Raw genomic sequence first — 17,347 nt, 5'->3', positions numbered from 1 at the left:
CAAAATTCAGCTGGACGCTCTGGGGAGGCACAGGAAGGGCTGGAGGCTCCAAGTTTTGCTTGGTGGATTCAGGATATGAAGAAATTTGGGAAATGAGGAGGAATTTTGGACATGAGGAGGATTTTTTTTTCCCAGAAAGGGTTGTTAAACATTCAGATGGGCTTCCCAGGGAGGTTTGGAGTCCCCATCCCTGGTGGCACTCGGGGCTCTGGGCTGGGGAGAAGGTGTGGACTGAGCACAGCTCCATGGGCTGGGAGAGCTTTTCCAACCTCAGGGATGCAGGAATTCGGTGAGTCAGGCAGAGATCATGTCCCCAGCCCCAGAACAGCCTGGCACTGCAGGGTTCAGGAGAGCTGGGAGGGAAAGGGGAGGTCACAGAGGGTCAGACTCAGCCTTCCTGCCCTCCTTTAAGAGCAGCAGACATCCCAGGAGAATCTGAAATCAGGAATCAAGACCAGCGTGGGGCTGGAGTTGGAAGGATGTGACTCTTGGCTCTCCCAGCCCTGGGCTGAGCCTGCAGGAGCTTAAAATAATCCCTGTGGATGAGGTATTTTACACATCTTGTGTGACTCCACATGTTGGCCTTCACATCCAGGGTCAGGAGCACAAGGCTTGAGGAACTTCCAGCTTTTCTCAGCTGACAAATGCAGCATTTGCTCCCGACCAACCAGAATGTCAGATAAAAGTCCTTTTCATCTGTCTTTGCTTCTCCCCTCCTTTTTTATTTCTTTTTTTTTTTTTTTTTTTAAAGCCCTAATGTGTCTCTTTAATGATGAAACTGCTGCTATATAATATGTCTTTTTATATTTTAATTCCTCCCCCTCCCCTTGGGATAATTTACAGCACAGTGTGGAATCTGAGACAGTTCAAGCTGTGCCAAAGGGCCTGGCAACGGGAAGAAATGCCGAGCCACTGAGATTTGGAACCATAAGACAAGTTATAAAATTTAATTTTAGAAATGCAGCTACTGGGAACTGCTTTTAAATGTACATTTTCCTTTTAGTGCATAAAATGGGCCTGTGTCTTGATTGAGCTGTCAGGGTGGCTTGAAAGAGTTCTCTGTAGAGGAAGGGGCCTACAGGGCTCTGCAGAGAACATTTTGGTGCTTATTTAGTGATATTCAACATGGAGAGCGGGATTTTTTTGGAGTCTTTATGGATTAAATGCTGAGGGGAGGAGTGTGGAATGAGGAACAGTGGATAAAAAAGAAAATAAAAGAATGCCTCATTTTTTAATATAATCACAGAATGGTTTGGGTTGGAAAAGACCTTAAACTTCATCCCAATCCCAGCCCAGCCATGGCAGGGACATCTCCCACTGTCCCAGGAGCTCCCAATGTCCAGCCTGGCCTTGGGCACTGCCAGGGATCCAGGGGCAGCCCCAGCTGCTCTGGCAATTCCATCCCAGCCCCTGCCCACCCTGCCAGGGAACAATTCCTGCCCAAGATCCCATCTAGTCCTGCTTTCCTTTACCTTAATGCCATTCCCTCTTTTCTTGTCACAAGTTCCCCTGTTCCTTCAAGGGAATAAGTGGAAAAATGCAGATGTTTGAGCTCTGGGCTGGAGATTTGAGCTGTGCATTCCTGGCAGGACGACAGTGTCCGATGGAAAGAGGGACAAAGGATAAGGCACAAAGATCCATGGGGCAGCTGATGCCCTGAGACAAATCCAAGATGGAAAAATCATGGAATCATAGAATAGAATCATGGAGTATCCTGAGCTGGAAGGGACCCACAGGGATCGTCCAGTCCCACCCCTGGCCCTGCTCAGACCCCCCAACAACCCCACCCTGGGCAGCCCTGGCAGCGCTGTCCAAATGATCCAGGAGCTCTGGCAGCCTTGGGGCTGGGACCTGTGAAAAGGCTGGCACAGCTGCCATTGTTCAGCCTGGCCAGGAGAAGCTTTGGGCTGAGCTCAGGGTGGCCTTGCAGGGCCTGAAGGAGCCCCAGGAAAGCTGGAGAGAGACAATTGCCAAGGGCTGCAGGGCCAGGAGCCAGGGAATGGCTGCCAGGGGCAGAGGGCAGGGCTGGATCTTGGCATCTTGGGCAGGAATTGTTCCCTGGCAGGGTGGGCAGGGGCTGGGATGGAATTGCCAGAGCAGCTGGGGCTGCCCCTGGATCCCTGGCAGTGCCCAAGGCCAGGCTGGACATTGGGAGCAGCTGGGACAGCAGAAAGTAGAAATGTGTCACCTTAATCCTTCCAGTTGAATCTGGATGTGTCCCAATGCTGTCCTGGCTCTCTGGGACCTTCCCTGTCCCCTCCCAGCCCTGGAGCTTCATAGGGACTGTTCTCCAAGGGCTGCTTTGGGAAGTGCTGAACCCTGTAATTCCTGTGTGGCCGTGCCCAAGTCCCCATGCTGTGGCTGACGCTAAATTCAGCATTTCCTCTCTTAGAGCTGAGTGTCTGACAGGAGCTCACATTCCTGGAGCTCCCAGAGCCACCAAGAGAAACCTCGTTATCCCAGCTTCCTTTCTGCCACGGTTTATTTCCCGTTCCTGACCCTAAAACCATTGCAAAAGGATCCAAAGCCAGGATTTGATTTGGTTTGTTGTTTTCTAGCCCTGTAGCACTTGTCTGATTGTGGTGTCTGGTGACAATCTGGGGTCGAATCACTGAGGAGTTATCTCAGGGCAGGTTTAGCACCGGGGCCATTTCCTCCTTTTAGAAACCATGGGAAGGGTGGAAAGGCCCTGAAATTTTCAGTGTCTCAGCTTCTTCAGCCTAGGGCACATCTCAGGCTGCTCCACCATAAGACTGCAAAGCATGAGAGCTGATTTCAGTGTCATTTCAGACAGTCCCAGATCAGAACCTTCACCTGCAGATCAGGGGTTGCAAAAACAAGGCAAAAAAAAATAGAAATAAACCAAAACCGACCATCCTCATGTACCAAGTGAGCTTTTCTGATCTTTTTCCCCCCCCTCCCACACTAGGACATCGGCAGAAAATAGATGAGCAGACAAAGCCCGGCAGCTTGTCCTTTTCTGAGCGCCTGAGCGAGTTGGAGCAGTTGCGTCGCACGGCCATGAGGGTCAGCCCACACCACCCAGCCCCCACACCCAACCCTCGAGCCTCCTTGAACCACAGCACAGCTTTTAACCCTCAGCCTCAGAGTCAGATTCAGGGTAAGTACCCAAAATCCTCCCCCCTGCTCGCCCACCTCCATCCCCGCGGCCTACAGGGACTCACAGCCCTGCTGGGCATCCATCTCTTCAGGGTCTCCATGGAGATCTTTGGATCTTTGACACATGAGAGCATTTAAAGAGTGAAAAGAGGGCTTTCCAATGGGTGTTTGGATTTTGGGAAGGCTGGATGTTTGAATTTGGGAATTTGGGAGGTCCGTTCTAATCCTCCCTCCGCTTGCTCACCTCCATCCCCATGGCCCATGGGGGCTCATGGCCCTGCTGGGCTTCCATCTCTTCTCAGCTTTCCTTAGATATCTTTGATATGTGAGAGCCTTTAAGGAGTGAAAAGTGTTTTTTCCCGATGGGTGTTTGGATTTTGGGAAGCCTGGATGTTTGAATTTGGGAATTTGGGAAGCCTGGCAGGTTTTAAGACGTCCTTTCTAATCCTCCCCCTGCTCGCCCACCTCCATCACCGCGGCCTATGGGGTCTCACGGCCCTGCTGGGCTTCCATCTCTTCAGGGTCTCCATGGAGATCTTTGGATCTTTGACACATGAGAGACTCTAAGGAGTGAAAAGAGGGGCTTTCCAATAGGTGTTTGGATTTTGGGAAGCCTGGCAGGTTTTAAGGAGCCCCTTCTGGTCCTTCCTCACTCACCCACCTCCACCCTGCGGCCTACGAGGGATTGCAGCCCTGCTCTGAATCCATTTCTTTTTGGCATTCCTTGGAGATCTTTGACACATGAGATCATTTAAAGAGTGAAAAGTGGTGTTTCCCAATGGGTGTTTGGATTTTGGGAAGCCTGGATGTTTGAATTCGGGAATTTGGGAAGTCTATTCTAATCCTCCCTCCGCTTGCTCACCTCCATCCCCGTGGCCCATGGGGGCTCATGGCCCTGCTGAGCTTTCATCTCTTAGCAGCTTTCCTTGGAGATTGTTGGATCTTTGACACATGAGAGACTTTAAGGAGTGAAAAGAGGGGTTTCCCAATGGGTGTTTGGATTTTGGGAAGGCTGGATGTTTCAATTTGGGAATTTGGGAAGTCCATTCTAATCCTCCCTCTGCTTGCTCATCTCCATCTCCGCCGCTTACGGGGGCTCACGGCCGTGCTGGGCTTCCATCTCTTCTCAGCGTTCCTTGGGTATCTTTGATATGTGAGAGCCTTTGAGGAGTGAAAAGTGTTTTTTCCCAATGGGTGTTTGGATTTTGGGAAGCCTGGCAGGTTTTAAGGAGCCCCTTCTGTCCTTCCCTACTCACCCACCTCCACCCTGCAGCCTACAGGGGATTGCAGCCCTGCTCTGAATCCATTTGGCATTCCTTGGAGATCTTTGACACATGAGATCATTTAAGGAGTGAAAAGAGGGGCTTTCCAATGGGTGTTTGGATTTTGGGAAGCCTGGATGTTTGAATTTGGGAATTTGGGATCCTGGCAGGTTTTAAAGAGTCCCTTCATGTCCTCCCTCTGCTCGCTCACCTCCATCCCCACCGCCTACAGGGGCTCACAGCCCTGCTGGGCTTCAATCTCTTCTCAGCTTTCCTTGGATATCTTTGATATGTGAGAGCATTTAAGGAGTGAAAAGTGGTGTTTCCCAATGGAGATTTGGATTTTGGGAAGCCTGGCGGGTTTTAAGGGGCCCGTTCTGTGTCTTCCCAGCACAGCTCACGGGTTTTGTTTGCCTCGTAACAGCTGCAGAGCCATTGTTGTCCTGCAAAGCCAGGCCTTGTTCCAGGTGTGTTTCCCAATGGATATTTGTCCATGAGTGTGCTGGGGAGAGAGGGAAATACTGTCAAAGCCTTGCTTTGATCTCTCCCAGGAAGGCAGCAGCAAAAAGAGCTTTGCAAAGGGCCTGATGCTCCCAAAATGACCTCAGAGGGCTGAGACTTGCTCAGGACAGGCTGCTTTGGAGGTATTTCTGTGGCTGGTGCTTTTCCAGGGGGGTTTGTTGGAATGCAAACCTGCAAAAGGGTCACTCAGGAGTCTGATTTCCTCCCAGGCTCCGACAAAACCGAGTCAACCAGCTTGGAATCTTACCTGGCATCCCCTAGAGTTGAGTCTGTCCCTGCTAAAATTGCTGCTGAAATTTGGGCTGTGGGTCAGGTCACTGAGCTGTTCCTATCAAAATGCAGATTCATGGGGAGATGGACCCAAAAATGTGGGACAGTGCTGGTTTTAGCAGGTGCTGTTCCTAACAGAGTTTCCTTCTGTTCTTCCAACTGGAATGAAATGGGCTCAGTCAAAGTTCTCTGCTGGGATTTTGGAGAGGAATAGTTACAGGGAATCAGGATCAGTTCTTATTTTGGGATTTATTTCTGAGAGCAGGTTGCTCTTTTGCTGAAGGCAGGAAATGTTATCACTCACCTCAGGCAGCACTTGGAACTTTCCTTTATTCCTTTATTCCTTGGAAGGTCTGTGGTTTAGTGGAATTACTGCAAATCCGCTGGGTTTGGGGTATTTTTGAGAATTATAGAATCAGGAAAGGGTTTGGTTTTGAAAGAACCCTAAAGATCATTTAGTTCCAACCCCAACCATGGGCAGGGACACCTCCTACTATCCCAGGTTTCTCCAAGCCCAGTCCAAGGTGACCTTGGACGCTTTCAGGAATGGGGCAGCCACAAAATTCTGTGGGCAACCTGTGCCTTCCTCACCGGGAAGGTTTTTCTTCCCAAAATCCCAATCTAGCCATATTAAACCCTCCTGATTTAACTACTAAAAATCAACAAATTATCATGTGCTGGACAGAAAGAAACTGGAAGCACCACCCAGCTCCTTCTCGTGGCTGGAGCAATTCCGGGTCAGCTCAGGTGAAGGATCCAACCCCTCACATTGCCCTCACTCCTCTCCCTGATTTGCAGAGCTAACCACACTGGGTTTCTCCTGCTCACAGCTCCATTCCTATAAAAAAAAAAAACCCAAATTTTATTGTGGCTGCCCAGCAGCAGACGTGGGTGGAGGTATCGGTGGCAGCCTCACATTCCTCAGCTTCTTGGGAACAGTTTCTGCTTAGCAGAGTATCAGGTTTAACACTCAGGATCCCTCTTCCCTGCTTCCCTGTGGAATTCCCGATGGGATTTTTTCATGCTGGGCCCTGGATGCAGCTGCTCCCTCCAGGAATAGTTGTAGGAGGTGGCTGGGCTTTGCTGTTTCAAACAGGATTTAATGGGATTTAATGGGCTCAGCCATGGATGTTTCCTCATCCATTCTCCTCTTCTCCTGGTTCCACTTTCCCTCCCAAATGTGTGTTTTCTGTTCAGGATGGAATTGATGGGGTTTGCAGTGGGTATCAGGAAAATAAACCCCAAATTGAAGCCTCTCTCATTTGTCTGTTGCCATCACCTTTTAACTTTCAGGGCTCATCTACGTTATCATAGCAGGAAAAAAGGAATGGGGTGGGAAAAAGCTCCAGGACCATAATTTTCTCCTTGGTGATCAAAGTCTGATTGGATTAGGGTTGATCCCCTGTGTGAGCTGGGATATTTCATTTATTTTTATTATTATTTTTGTTTATTCAGTTTCAGAGCAGAGGCCTCCAAAACAAGGGAGGGAAGGGAGAGGGAGGGGATGGGAGAGCTGGGATTGTTCAGTTTGGAGAAGAGAAGCTTTGGGCTGAGCTCAGGGTGGCCTTGCAGGGCCTGAAGGAGCCCCAGGAAAGCTGGAGAGAGACAATTGCCAAGGGCTGCAGGGCCAGGAGCCAGGGAATGGCTGCCAGGGGCAGAGGGCAGGGCTGGATCTTGGGATCTTGGGCAGGAATTGTTCCCTGGCAGGGTGGGCAGGGGCTGGGATGGAATTGCCAGAGCAGCTGGGGCTGCCCCTGGATCCCTGGCAGTGCCCAAGGCCAGGCTGGACATTGGGAGCACCTAGGACAGTGGGAGGTGTCCCTGCCATGGCTGGGCTGGAACAAGGTGATCTTTAAGATCCCTTCCAACCCAAACCAGTCTGGGATTCTGTGATTCCATGAAAACCAAAAACAATTCTGAACATTCCATTTCACACCTTCCTGCCCGTTTTGCATCCTGAAGCATTTCTGGTGAAACTTTCTCACTGAAGAGAGCCCCGAGTGCTTTTATAAGACCAAACCCCCACCCATTGCAAAATTCCAAGCAGTATCCCAAAATTTTGCTTTAATTCCCACCAGTAGGAGCCACAATTTGCTCCTCCACTCATCCAAACCCATTTATCTTTTTTAAAATAAAACAACAGAACTAAAATAGACATCTCAGAGCAATTCTTGGATTGCAAGGGGCAGGTTGCCATGCCACTAAACCACTGTTTATTTGTTGAGGTTTTTGGCTAGAAAAGGATTGAGGGTGATTTTAACTTCCTATTTTAGCGAGTCTCGAATGGGAGAACAAAACCTTTTGTGTCACGGATACAAATCCACGTTAAGAGTTGAATTTGGAGCCCATAAATTGCTTTAATCGAGTTTTCTGCTTCTTTCATATCACAAGGAGGGAGCCACGTCCACCTGTTCCCTTGGAAGTTTTAACCATGGCCAATTCCCAGACCAAAGGGGAACAGGAGGGGAGGAAAAGCTTCCACCACATGGTTTAAGTTGAGAGATTCCTTCGTGCCAGAACCGAGTGTAAAATGTCAAAGGATTTGACCTCCACGCTCAGAAAAAGGAGATTCCGACCTCAACTCACCCCTTCCTTTTGTGCTAAGGGGAAAACAAAAACCAGGCAGAGCCATGTGAGCTGTGCTGAGAGGTTTTGAGCCTTGAGAAGCATTTAAATTGATATTTATAATAAATATAAATATATCTATGTATTAAGGTTGAGTTTCTCCCAACACCAACCTGTCCCAGGCACTAAATCCACAATTCCTAATTTTACAGTGGTTAAAGTTAACCAGAGTGGGTAATTCCAAAATATATGAACATTAAGGTTCCATAAGCAGAAATTCCTTTTGCTGGGCCAACAGAAATATTTGAAAATTCAGGCCCAGAAGATTCTTGGGGAGGCATCGATGTGGAGTTAATAAATTGCATAAATAAATGAGGTTAGGAATGTCATCCAAAAATTTGCAATTAAATAAATTCTTTTTTTTTTTTTTCTTTTTTTTTAATTAACCCATAAAATGTTCACAGAATCATAGAACCAAAAATTGTTTGGGTTGGAAAAGAACCTTAAAATCAACCAGTGACCAGGTTGCTCCAAGCTCCTGGTCTTGAATATTCTCCACTATTTTCCAACTGTTTGGATTTTTTCACCTGGGGATTTATTAATTATTTATTGAAAAAGAAATTAAATCAAGTTCTTTTCTCTAGGGAAAACAAATATTCGCTTTAAGCTGCACCTCTGGTTCTTTTTTAGGCTTTGATAACCTTAAAATACCTGAGTTTGCTTTTTTTTTTTCTTTTTTTTTTAAGCAAATTTTGTAACCTTAGATGTTCACTTTCCCACTTTTATGACCAAATCTAAAATCCCTGGAAATGAGAGGCTGGAATAAAATTGCTGACAGCTCTTGAAGGGAAGAATTAGCCCTGAAAGCAAAGCAAGGGAGATCATTTAAAGCTCAGCTCTTTGAATTAACACCAAACACGAGGACTGAGGGATTATTTTGTTACCAGCCTGGCTTTTGTCTTCCTCCAGGTGCACCACACTTTGTTTAAGAGACATTTCAAGGTCCTTGCTATCGGGATCCCAGACAAAAAAACACAGCCTGGGTTTATCAGGGTTCCCAGGAACTGGTGAAAAGCAGGAGGAGAGTCAAGGGCAGCACTGAAACCAGGGAATTACAACAGTTTTGTTCCTTCTCTGCCTGCATCAAACCCCAATTTTTAATATTTCCCTTTTAAATTTTGCTTCATAAGCTGTGCATTAATAGAATCAGAAGAATTTGAAGTGTTTCAGAAGGGATATGGTGGGGCTGCCACTCTGCCCCCGTATTTTGCTGCTGGAAAATGCAGTTTTTGGGTGGTTTTGGGCATTGGGATTGGCCTGCTCACAGCTCCCAAACAGATCCAGAGTTTCCCAGGATCAGGGAGTTCCCAGCTCTTCCCTCTGTGCCACAGGTTAAAATCTGAGATATTTCCATTCCTTTTGGACACTCTTATGTCTCCCTGTGTTTCACCCAGCACATGGTGCTTTCCCAGCTGATCATCCCCTTCCCACTGCATTAAAAACTTCTCCAAAAAAAAAAACAACAAATCAACCCCCCAAAAAAATTCCACTCCCTGGAATGTCGAGCCAGGGTTTCCTGAGCTTGGCACTTTTCCTCTTGGCCCTGCTCCTTCCTGCCCTGGGTAGGGCTGGACCCAGCACTTCTGGATGTTCTCTCAGCCCCCAGAGGGTTTCCCCACCACAGTTTGGGTCATGTCCCTCCTGATCAGGGAAAACCCCCTTTAATGGATCCTCCTCCATCTCCTGGAGTGGGAATTTCCACTCTGGATGAGGAGGAGGAAACAATCTTCCTCCTTCCCACTCCCTTCCCTGTCAGCAGCCACCAAAAACTCCTGTATGGGGAAATGAAGGAGCTGAAGCCACCCTGTGGTGTGGACCAGGAGCTCCAGTGCCACAGGAAATCTGTGGAAGTGGGAATGCTTTCCCAAAATATTTTACCAACCAAATCTGTGGAGCTGGCAGGGCTCCAAGAGGCTCCATCAAAAAAAAAAAAAGGGAATTTAGTGGAGAGAAATATCTTTTCCCTGAGAGTGCGGGATGTGATTTTGCAATTATGGCTCGGCAGATAATATTGATACAGAATTTCATCAGTGAATTCCACAGTTTTCCTTCTTAAGGAGCACTTTTGGAGTGCCATCAGCTGCAGATTCATCCTGGTGTCCACTTGTGGTGTCACAAACCAATTTGCATCCAAACAGATGTGCACACGAGCTGGGTTAGCACACACAGAACAATCCCTCTGGAATTCTAGCCCGTGGAAACCCAGTCTGAGGAAAAATCCCTGCTTTTTCACCCCTCCCTATTAAAAATATAGGTACAAAGCTCCTGTTTTATGGAATTACAGAAAGATTTGGGTTGGAAGGGACTTTAAAGATCATTTCTGGATCCCTAGCAGCGCCCAAGGCCAGGTTGGACAGGGTTTGGAGCACCCTGGGATAGCGGAAGGTGTCCCTGCCATGGATCTGCATGATCTTAAGGTCCCTTCCAATCCCAACTATTCCATGATCCTCTAAGATGTACAAAACAAATTAAATAACTGCAGCTATTTTAGAATTATTATATATTAATACATTGTCCATTTTTTCCACCTCGTTTTTTACTCAGTCATTTCATCCCCTGTGGAATGGGGCTCCTCTCAGCAGGAGCCACATCTTCCATCGGATTTGTGAAGTCTGTAATTCCATTTGGATCCTCCCCAAAGGCTGATTTGGACAGGGATAAAGCTCAGTGACTGTCACAGGTCATCCCTGCCAAGCCTTTGCCTTATCAGCTGTGCCACGGCCCAGGGGTGGCGACACCTTCCAGCAGCCCAGGAATGGCAGCAGCCTTGGGAATTCCAACCGTGGCATCAGGAATCTCCTTTACTCCTGGGAGATTTCCCTGGGAGGAACTTGAGGCAGAACAATTTGAGACCACCCAGGTGGGACACCCAGAGGAATCGAGGCCTTGGTTTAAAGGAGGGGTTGGCAGAGCCAGATCAATTCAGTTTTCCAGAAGAAAGGAAGAGAGGAAGGAAAATTCCAGTCATTAACCAGGACAGGGAGGCTCAGAACCATTTGGTGCTGGCTCCAGAACAAGCTGTTCCCCTCTAAACTGTCAATGAATTTAGGCTGGAAATGAGGAGATGGTTCATGAGGATCAGAGCAGCCCTGGATGTCTTCCAGGGGCTCTCAGCCACACAAAGATGGAATTCAAGATGGATTTGCTCTGTAAGTGCAGAGCACAAGGTGTGGATGGGACAGGAGATGCTCTCCCGGCCCATATTTGCTTCCATTCAATCAATTCTCTGCACCACTGGCTTCATCCAGGGAGTTTTAATTCTCCAGGACAGGCAGGAGAGCATCTGAGATCTTCCCTCTCTGCTCTGGAGCCAGGCTGGGAGAGCTGGGGGTGCTCAGCTGGAGAGGAGAAGCTCCAGGGAGAGCTCAGAGCCCCTTGCAGGTCCTGAAGGGGCTCCAGGAGAGCTGGAGAGGGACTGGGGCCAAGGGCTGCAGGGCCAGGAGCCAGGGAATGGCTGCCAGGGGCAGAGGGCAGGGCTGGATCTTGGGATCTGGGGCAGGAATTGTTCCCTGGCAGGGTGGGCAGGGGCTGGGATGGAATTGCCAGAGCAGCTGGGGCTGCCCCTGGATCCCTGGCAGTGCCCAAGGCCAGGCTGGACATTGGGAGCAGCTGGGACAGTGGGAGCTCCCTGACAACCCTGACATGGCTGGGAGTTGAAATGGGATGAACTTTAAAGTTCTTTCCAACCCAAACCCTTCCATGGCTCCAGGATTCCATGAATCTCCACCCTTTCCTCTCCTGTATCTCAGTCTCAAGATCAAACCTTTCCCTGAAAACTCCCAGTTCCCACGTGGACCTCCAGGTCCTCAGAAACCCCCTGGATAAATCCCAGCTGTGCTGGAGCTTCCATTGCCTTTCCAGCACTGGGATCTGTCCAGCCCCTCCAGGATTCCTTCCCTTCAGCCACAGATTTGTCCCTCCTTCGTTTGCTCCCGCACAGGGCAGAGCGAGGTGAGGATCCAGTTCCTCAACACCTGCCCATGTTCCCGGCAGCATTCCCAGCTCCAGGCCCTCAGCCTTGCTCAAGAGCCTCACATCCAGCTTGGGAAAACAAAAAAAAAAAAAAAAAAAAAGAAAAAAAAAAAAGAAAAAAAATATTTGAAATTGTTTGGCTTTTCCATCAACTAATGGAAAGAGTTATGTCATGGTGGTTAATCCGCAAGATTTCCAAGTGTCGATATATTTGAGATACTGATCTTCATATTCCAAATGCCTGGCACTTCCTGGGATTGAAAGAGCAGCAAATAAAGCAACAAAAATGTTCTCAGTCCTCAAGCAACACCTCCACTTCCACCAATTTTTCTTCTGCTTTTTTCCCCACGTTTTTTCCTACCACACAGAGCATCCTCAAGGATAACTCCAAATAACAAAAAGGAAATCTTGGGTTTTAAGCAGAGAAATTGAGAGATCTGTATTTTGTTCTAACTTTAGACACTAATTCCATGATTTTTTAGGCAAATGATTGAGTTTGATTTTTTTTACAGAGAATTTAGGAAAATTCAGGAGGCAGAAAGGTGTTTCAGGAGGATTTTTGGAGGTGTCCAAGCACCTAAACCACGAAGAAATCAGTCCCAGCTATGGAGCTGCCTTTGGAAAACCCTCTCCCTGAATCTTTAGGCAGCTCGAAAATTGGGCAGCTCATGCCCAGGCACAGTTTTATTTTCATTAATCAGTCCATGTCTTTTGCCACGGGAGAGCTGATGGATCCTGAGAGCAGAGCTGGCAGGCAGGGACAAGTATTCCCAGTTCAGCTTTGGACTTGCACAGCGATTCCTTCTGGTTTGTTTGGTTTCATTTCATCCCCTTCCACTCCCTGGGCCCTTCTCCTCCGTTATGTCCTTGGGAAAGTGGAGCTGATCTCTGACCCAGGGCAGGAATTTGGTGCCAGGATTCTCCCAGAGAATTTCCTGGCCTCACTCCTTGTTCCTTTATCTCTCTCACCTCTCCAAGGTGGAGCCTCTTCCTGCTCTTCTCCTCGTTTTTGGGGAAGCATCTTTCAGCTCTTCCTCACATTTCCATCTCCTGAGGCTCTTCCTTTTCCGTGGAAACACCTCAGTCTGGCTCCCTGTTCTTTCCCAGGGCTAATCTCACCTCATGCTGGAGGTGTTTAAAGTAAATATCCCTAGTTTAAACTGGATATTGGGAAGGAATTGTTCCCCATGAAGATGGGGAGGCCCTGGAATAGAATTCCCAGAGAAGCTGTGGCTGCCCCTGCATCCCTGGAAGTGTCCAAAGCCAGGTTGGAGTAATGAGGGATAGTGGAAGGTGTCCCTGCCTGTGGCAGGGGTTGGAACAAAATGATCTTTAAGTTCCTTCCCGATCCAGACCATTCCATGATTCTGAAGTTTGGATGGCGAAAGTTCAGCATTTGAGGTTTTCTCGTGTTTGGGGTTGTTCCCCACCGGCCCTCAGAGCATTTTCTTGGCCTTTGAATGTCCCAGTCATGAGGAAGATTAAAAGCACTGATTGCAAAACTCTGGTAAATCAAATCTGAGTTCTTTACAGACAAACCCAGTTTCTTTCCACAGCATTCTCCTCTTTAATCCCCTCTTGGCAGAACACACCAAGGTTTGGATACCAGAGCTCAAATTACCTTCCGTGGTAAATAAAACAAACAAAAAAATAAATAAATAAGGGCTCCTTACCCTAAAAACAAACACCCACTGAAAGCAGCTTCTCCTTCACCTGCTGCTGCCCAGCTGCCAGAGGATGCCACTTGGATTTTGTAATTGAAGGTGTTCTTTGCCCTCAAATTCTGAATTGAACATCTCCAAACTTGAGCTGTTGTTGGGGGCTGGGCTCTGCTCGCAGGGAACAGGCACAGGACGAGAGGAAACAGCCTCAAGCTGTGCCAGGGGAGGTTTAGTTGGATAATTAGGGAAAATTCCTTCCTGGAAAAGGCAGTCAGGCCTTGGAAGGGGCTGCCCAGGGAGGTTTGGAGGTCCAAGGAAGGTCTGAACGCGGCCCTCAGTGCTCTGGGCTGGGTGGGCATCAGGAACGTGATCTTGGAGGTCTTTGCAACCTTAATTCTGGAATTCTGGGATTTATCCATGGCTTGGGGAGGCTCAGGAATGTGATCTTGGAGGTCTTTCCAACCTTAATTCTGGAATTCTGGGATTTATCCACAGCTTGGGGAGGTTCAGGAATGTGATCTTGGAGGTCTTTGCAACCTTAATTCTGGAATTCTGGGATTTATCCACGGCTTGGGGAGGCTCAGGAACGTGATCTTGGAGGTCTTTCCAACCTTAATTCTGGAATTCTGGGATTTATCCTCGGCTTGGGGAGGCTCCTTTCAAAGGCTCCTCTGGCAGGCCTTTGACAGGACATTGCATCAAACAGGATGGTTCCCTCAGGAGCCCACGTGGTGCCAGCGCTCACAGGGCTCCTTTCATGTGGCTGAGTACACACAACACCCTTAGCAAACTCCTGGCTGAGTTTTCCCTGTGTATTCAGTGACCCAACAAACGAGGATTGTTCACAGGCCAGGAACAATGGGCTGGGATGTGCTCGAGGAGCCAATGGATGGCCAGAGGAAGTGGATATTGGATAATCAAACTGCTCCAGCTGGCCATTCCCAGCCTGTTTGTACAACTCTTCTCTTAAAAACATCGAAAAACTAAAGGATGTTTAAGAGGATCCTTAGAAAATCGTGGGTTTGCCCTCGGGTTGGGTTTGATTTCCAAAGAGAAATTCCCAGCTCTGTGTCAGAGGTTCCTTAGGTTTGTCAAAATGCTCAGTTTGGTATCAGGGATTGTGGGAGCTTCCAGGGTTTGGTGCTCAGGAACTTCCAGGGATATTTACCCAAAGAGGTGCTTGGAATGGCTTTGGTCAGGTACACAAAAATGGGATAGAAATAGAAATCATTGGAAGCAGAAAGTGCTGGATTGACATCCTCTGTCAGAAATTGATTGGATTTGGAAGGACCCCAAAGCCCACCCAGAGCCAGCCCTGCCATGGCAGGGACACCTCCCACTGTCCCAGCTGCTCCCAATGTCCAGCCTGGCCTTGGGCACTGCCAGGGATCCAGGGGCAGCCCCAGCTGCTCTGGCAATTCCATCCCAGCCCCTGCCCACCCTGCCAGGGAACAATTCCTGCCCAAGATGCCAAGATCCAGCCCTGCCCTCTGCCCCTGGCAGCCATTCCCTGGCTCCTGGCCCTGCAGCCCTTGGCAATTGTCTCTCTGCAGCTTTCCTGGGGCTCCTTCAGGCCCTGCAAGGCCACCCTGAGCTCAGCCCAAAGCTTCTCCTGGCCAGGCTGAACAATCCCACTTCTTCTTGGCCTTTTGTACGTTTAATTACAATTATCAATTATTTTACATATTACCTGGCCAATTTGGGTCTCTCAGCTCCTTGCAAATTAAATTCAGGTGATCAATACCAACAAAAACCAATGAAACCAAAATTCCTTTGCATTGAAAGAATTCCTGTAAATTGCTGCATCCTCTGGCCCGTAGGAAAGACAACAGTGAGTGAAAAGCAACTCTTGATTTTACTGGGGTGATGATTTACAGCTGGCTGAGCAAGGGGAGCTCTGCTGATGCTTTCAGCTCTCATTGCATAAAGGTGGATTTCATTCTCCAGTTCCCACGTCCAAACAATGCTCCTCATTCGGCAACCTGTGAATAACTGCTCCAAAGCCCAGTGCCATTGATATCCTTGAGAGCTACATAAACATCAGCAATTTTCCATGCAAAACCACTGGCAAATTTGAATTCAGGATTAATTAGTTCATGGGGGAAGGAATCCACCAGCAAACAGGAGCTGCTCCACCACACAGCATAAAAGTGAACGCTTGTGATAACTTGAAAAGGAGAAAAGAGAGAAAGGGGGACTTGCAGGAAAAGCCCTGGGGGTGCCAGTGCCAGGGGCTGGACACGAGCCCAGGGGTGCCCAGGTGGGCAAGAGGCCACTGGCCCCTGGGCTGGGTGAGGAATTGTGTGTCCAGCAGGAGCAGGGCAGGGATTGTCCCTCTGTGCTGGCTCTGAGAGGCCCCTCCAGGGCTGGCTCCAGTTGTGGCTGGTGCAGGAGAGCCCTGGAGGGGCTGGAGCGTGTCCAGGGCAGGGAACGGAGCTGGGAAGGGGCTGGAGCCCCAGGAGGGGCTGAGGGAGCTGGGAAAGGGGCTGAGCCTGGAGCAAAGGAGGCTCAGGGGGCCCTTGTGGCTCTGCACAAGTCCCTGGCAGGAGGGGACAGCCGGGGGGGTCGGGCTCTGCTGCCAGGGAATAGGGACAGGAGGAGAGCTCAGGCCTCAGGCTGGGCCAGGGGAGGCTCAGGGTGGACAGCAGCAGGAATTTGCCCATGGAAAGGGAGCTCAGGCCTTGGCAGGGGCTGCCCAGGGAGCTTTGCAGTGCCCATCCCTGCAGGTGCCCAAGGAAGGGCTGGACGTGGCACTCAGGGCTCTGGGCTGGGGACAAGGTGGGCATCGGGCACAGCTGGGACTCCCTGGGCTGTGAGGGCTTTTCCAGCACCAAGGACGGGCAGGGAAAGGGAAGGAGACATTTCCAGTTAGGGAAACCATCCCTGGGTGTGTGTGAGACTCTGCTGCCCCCCAGCATCCACCTCCCCCTGCCCTGGGCAGCCGGAGCTGCAGGTGGATGGGGCCAGGACCAGACTTCATGCAGGAGTCATGGAGAGAGAGAGGAAAAGAAAGAGAGGGAGAGAGGAGAAAAGAAAGGAGGAAAGAAAGAGAGAAGGAAGAGAGAGAGAGAAAGAGAAAAGAAAGAGAAAGAAGAGAGAGAAAGGAGAGAAAGAAAAGGGAGAGAAAGAAGGAAGGAGAGAAAGGAAAGAAAGGGAAGAGACAGAAAGAGAGAGAGAGAGAAAGGAAGAGAAAGAGAGAAAGAGAGAAAGAGAGAAAGGAAGAGAAAGAGAGAGAGAAAGAGAGAGAGAAAGAGAGAGAGAAAGAGAGAGAGAAAGAGAGAGAGAAAGAGAGAAAGAAAGAGAGAAAGAAAGAAAGAGAGAAAGAAAGAAAGAGAGAAAGAAAGAGAGAAAGAGAGAAAGAGAGAAAGAAAGAGAGAAAGAGAGAAAGAGAGAAAGAGAGAAAGAGAGAAAGAGAGAAAGAGAGAAAGAGAGAAAGAAAGAGAGAAAGAAAGAGAGAAAGAAAGAGAGAAAGAAAGAGAGAAAGAGAGAAAGAAAGAGAGAAAGAGAGAAAGAAAGAGAGAAAGAAAGAGAGAAAGAAAGAGAGAAAGAAAGAAAGAAAGAAAGAAAGAAAGAAAGAAAGAAAGAAAGAAAGAAAGAAAGAAAGAAAGAAAGAAAGAAAGAAAGAAAGAAAGAAAGAAAGAAAGAAAGAAAGAAAGAAAGAAAGAAAGAAAGAAAGAAAGAAAGAAAGAAAGAAAGAAAGAAAGAAAGAAAGAAAGAAAGAAAGAAAGAAAGAAAGAAAGAAAGAAAGAAAGAAAGAAAGAAAGAAAGAAAGAAGGAAAGAAAGAAAGAAAAGAAAGGAAAGACAGCTGTGCTAATCCCTGTGCTTGTTTGATCATGTTCAGAGGCTCCCACACTCCCATGGCAGGGCACGGTTTTGTTTCAGGAGGGTGGTGCCTACCGAGGGCACGTCCATGT

General features: G+C 48.6%; 1 protein-coding gene across 2 annotated transcripts in view; it reads left to right on the top strand.

Annotated features, from left to right (window-relative positions):
* Positions 1 to 17,347, top strand: part of RUNX1 (RUNX family transcription factor 1) — a 165,619-nt gene that overhangs the window by 125,508 nt on the left and 22,764 nt on the right. The window contains exon 6 of one of the 2 annotated variants that reach the window (XM_086883934.1): positions 2,930 to 3,121. The exons of the other annotated variant lie outside the window; for it this stretch is intronic. Coding sequence (XP_086740060.1) covers positions 2,930 to 3,121 — 192 coding nt within the window. The remainder of the gene's footprint in view (positions 1 to 2,929; positions 3,122 to 17,347) is intronic. 2 annotated transcript variants of the gene reach the window in all.

This window comes from Cyanistes caeruleus, chromosome 3, assembly GCF_971803275.1.
Source record: "Cyanistes caeruleus chromosome 3, bCyaCae1.hap1.1, whole genome shotgun sequence".
Lineage (NCBI taxonomy): Eukaryota > Metazoa > Chordata > Aves > Passeriformes > Paridae > Cyanistes > Cyanistes caeruleus.
Note: the sequence above shows the minus strand (reverse complement) of the source record. Positions and strands in the feature narration are given on the sequence as shown.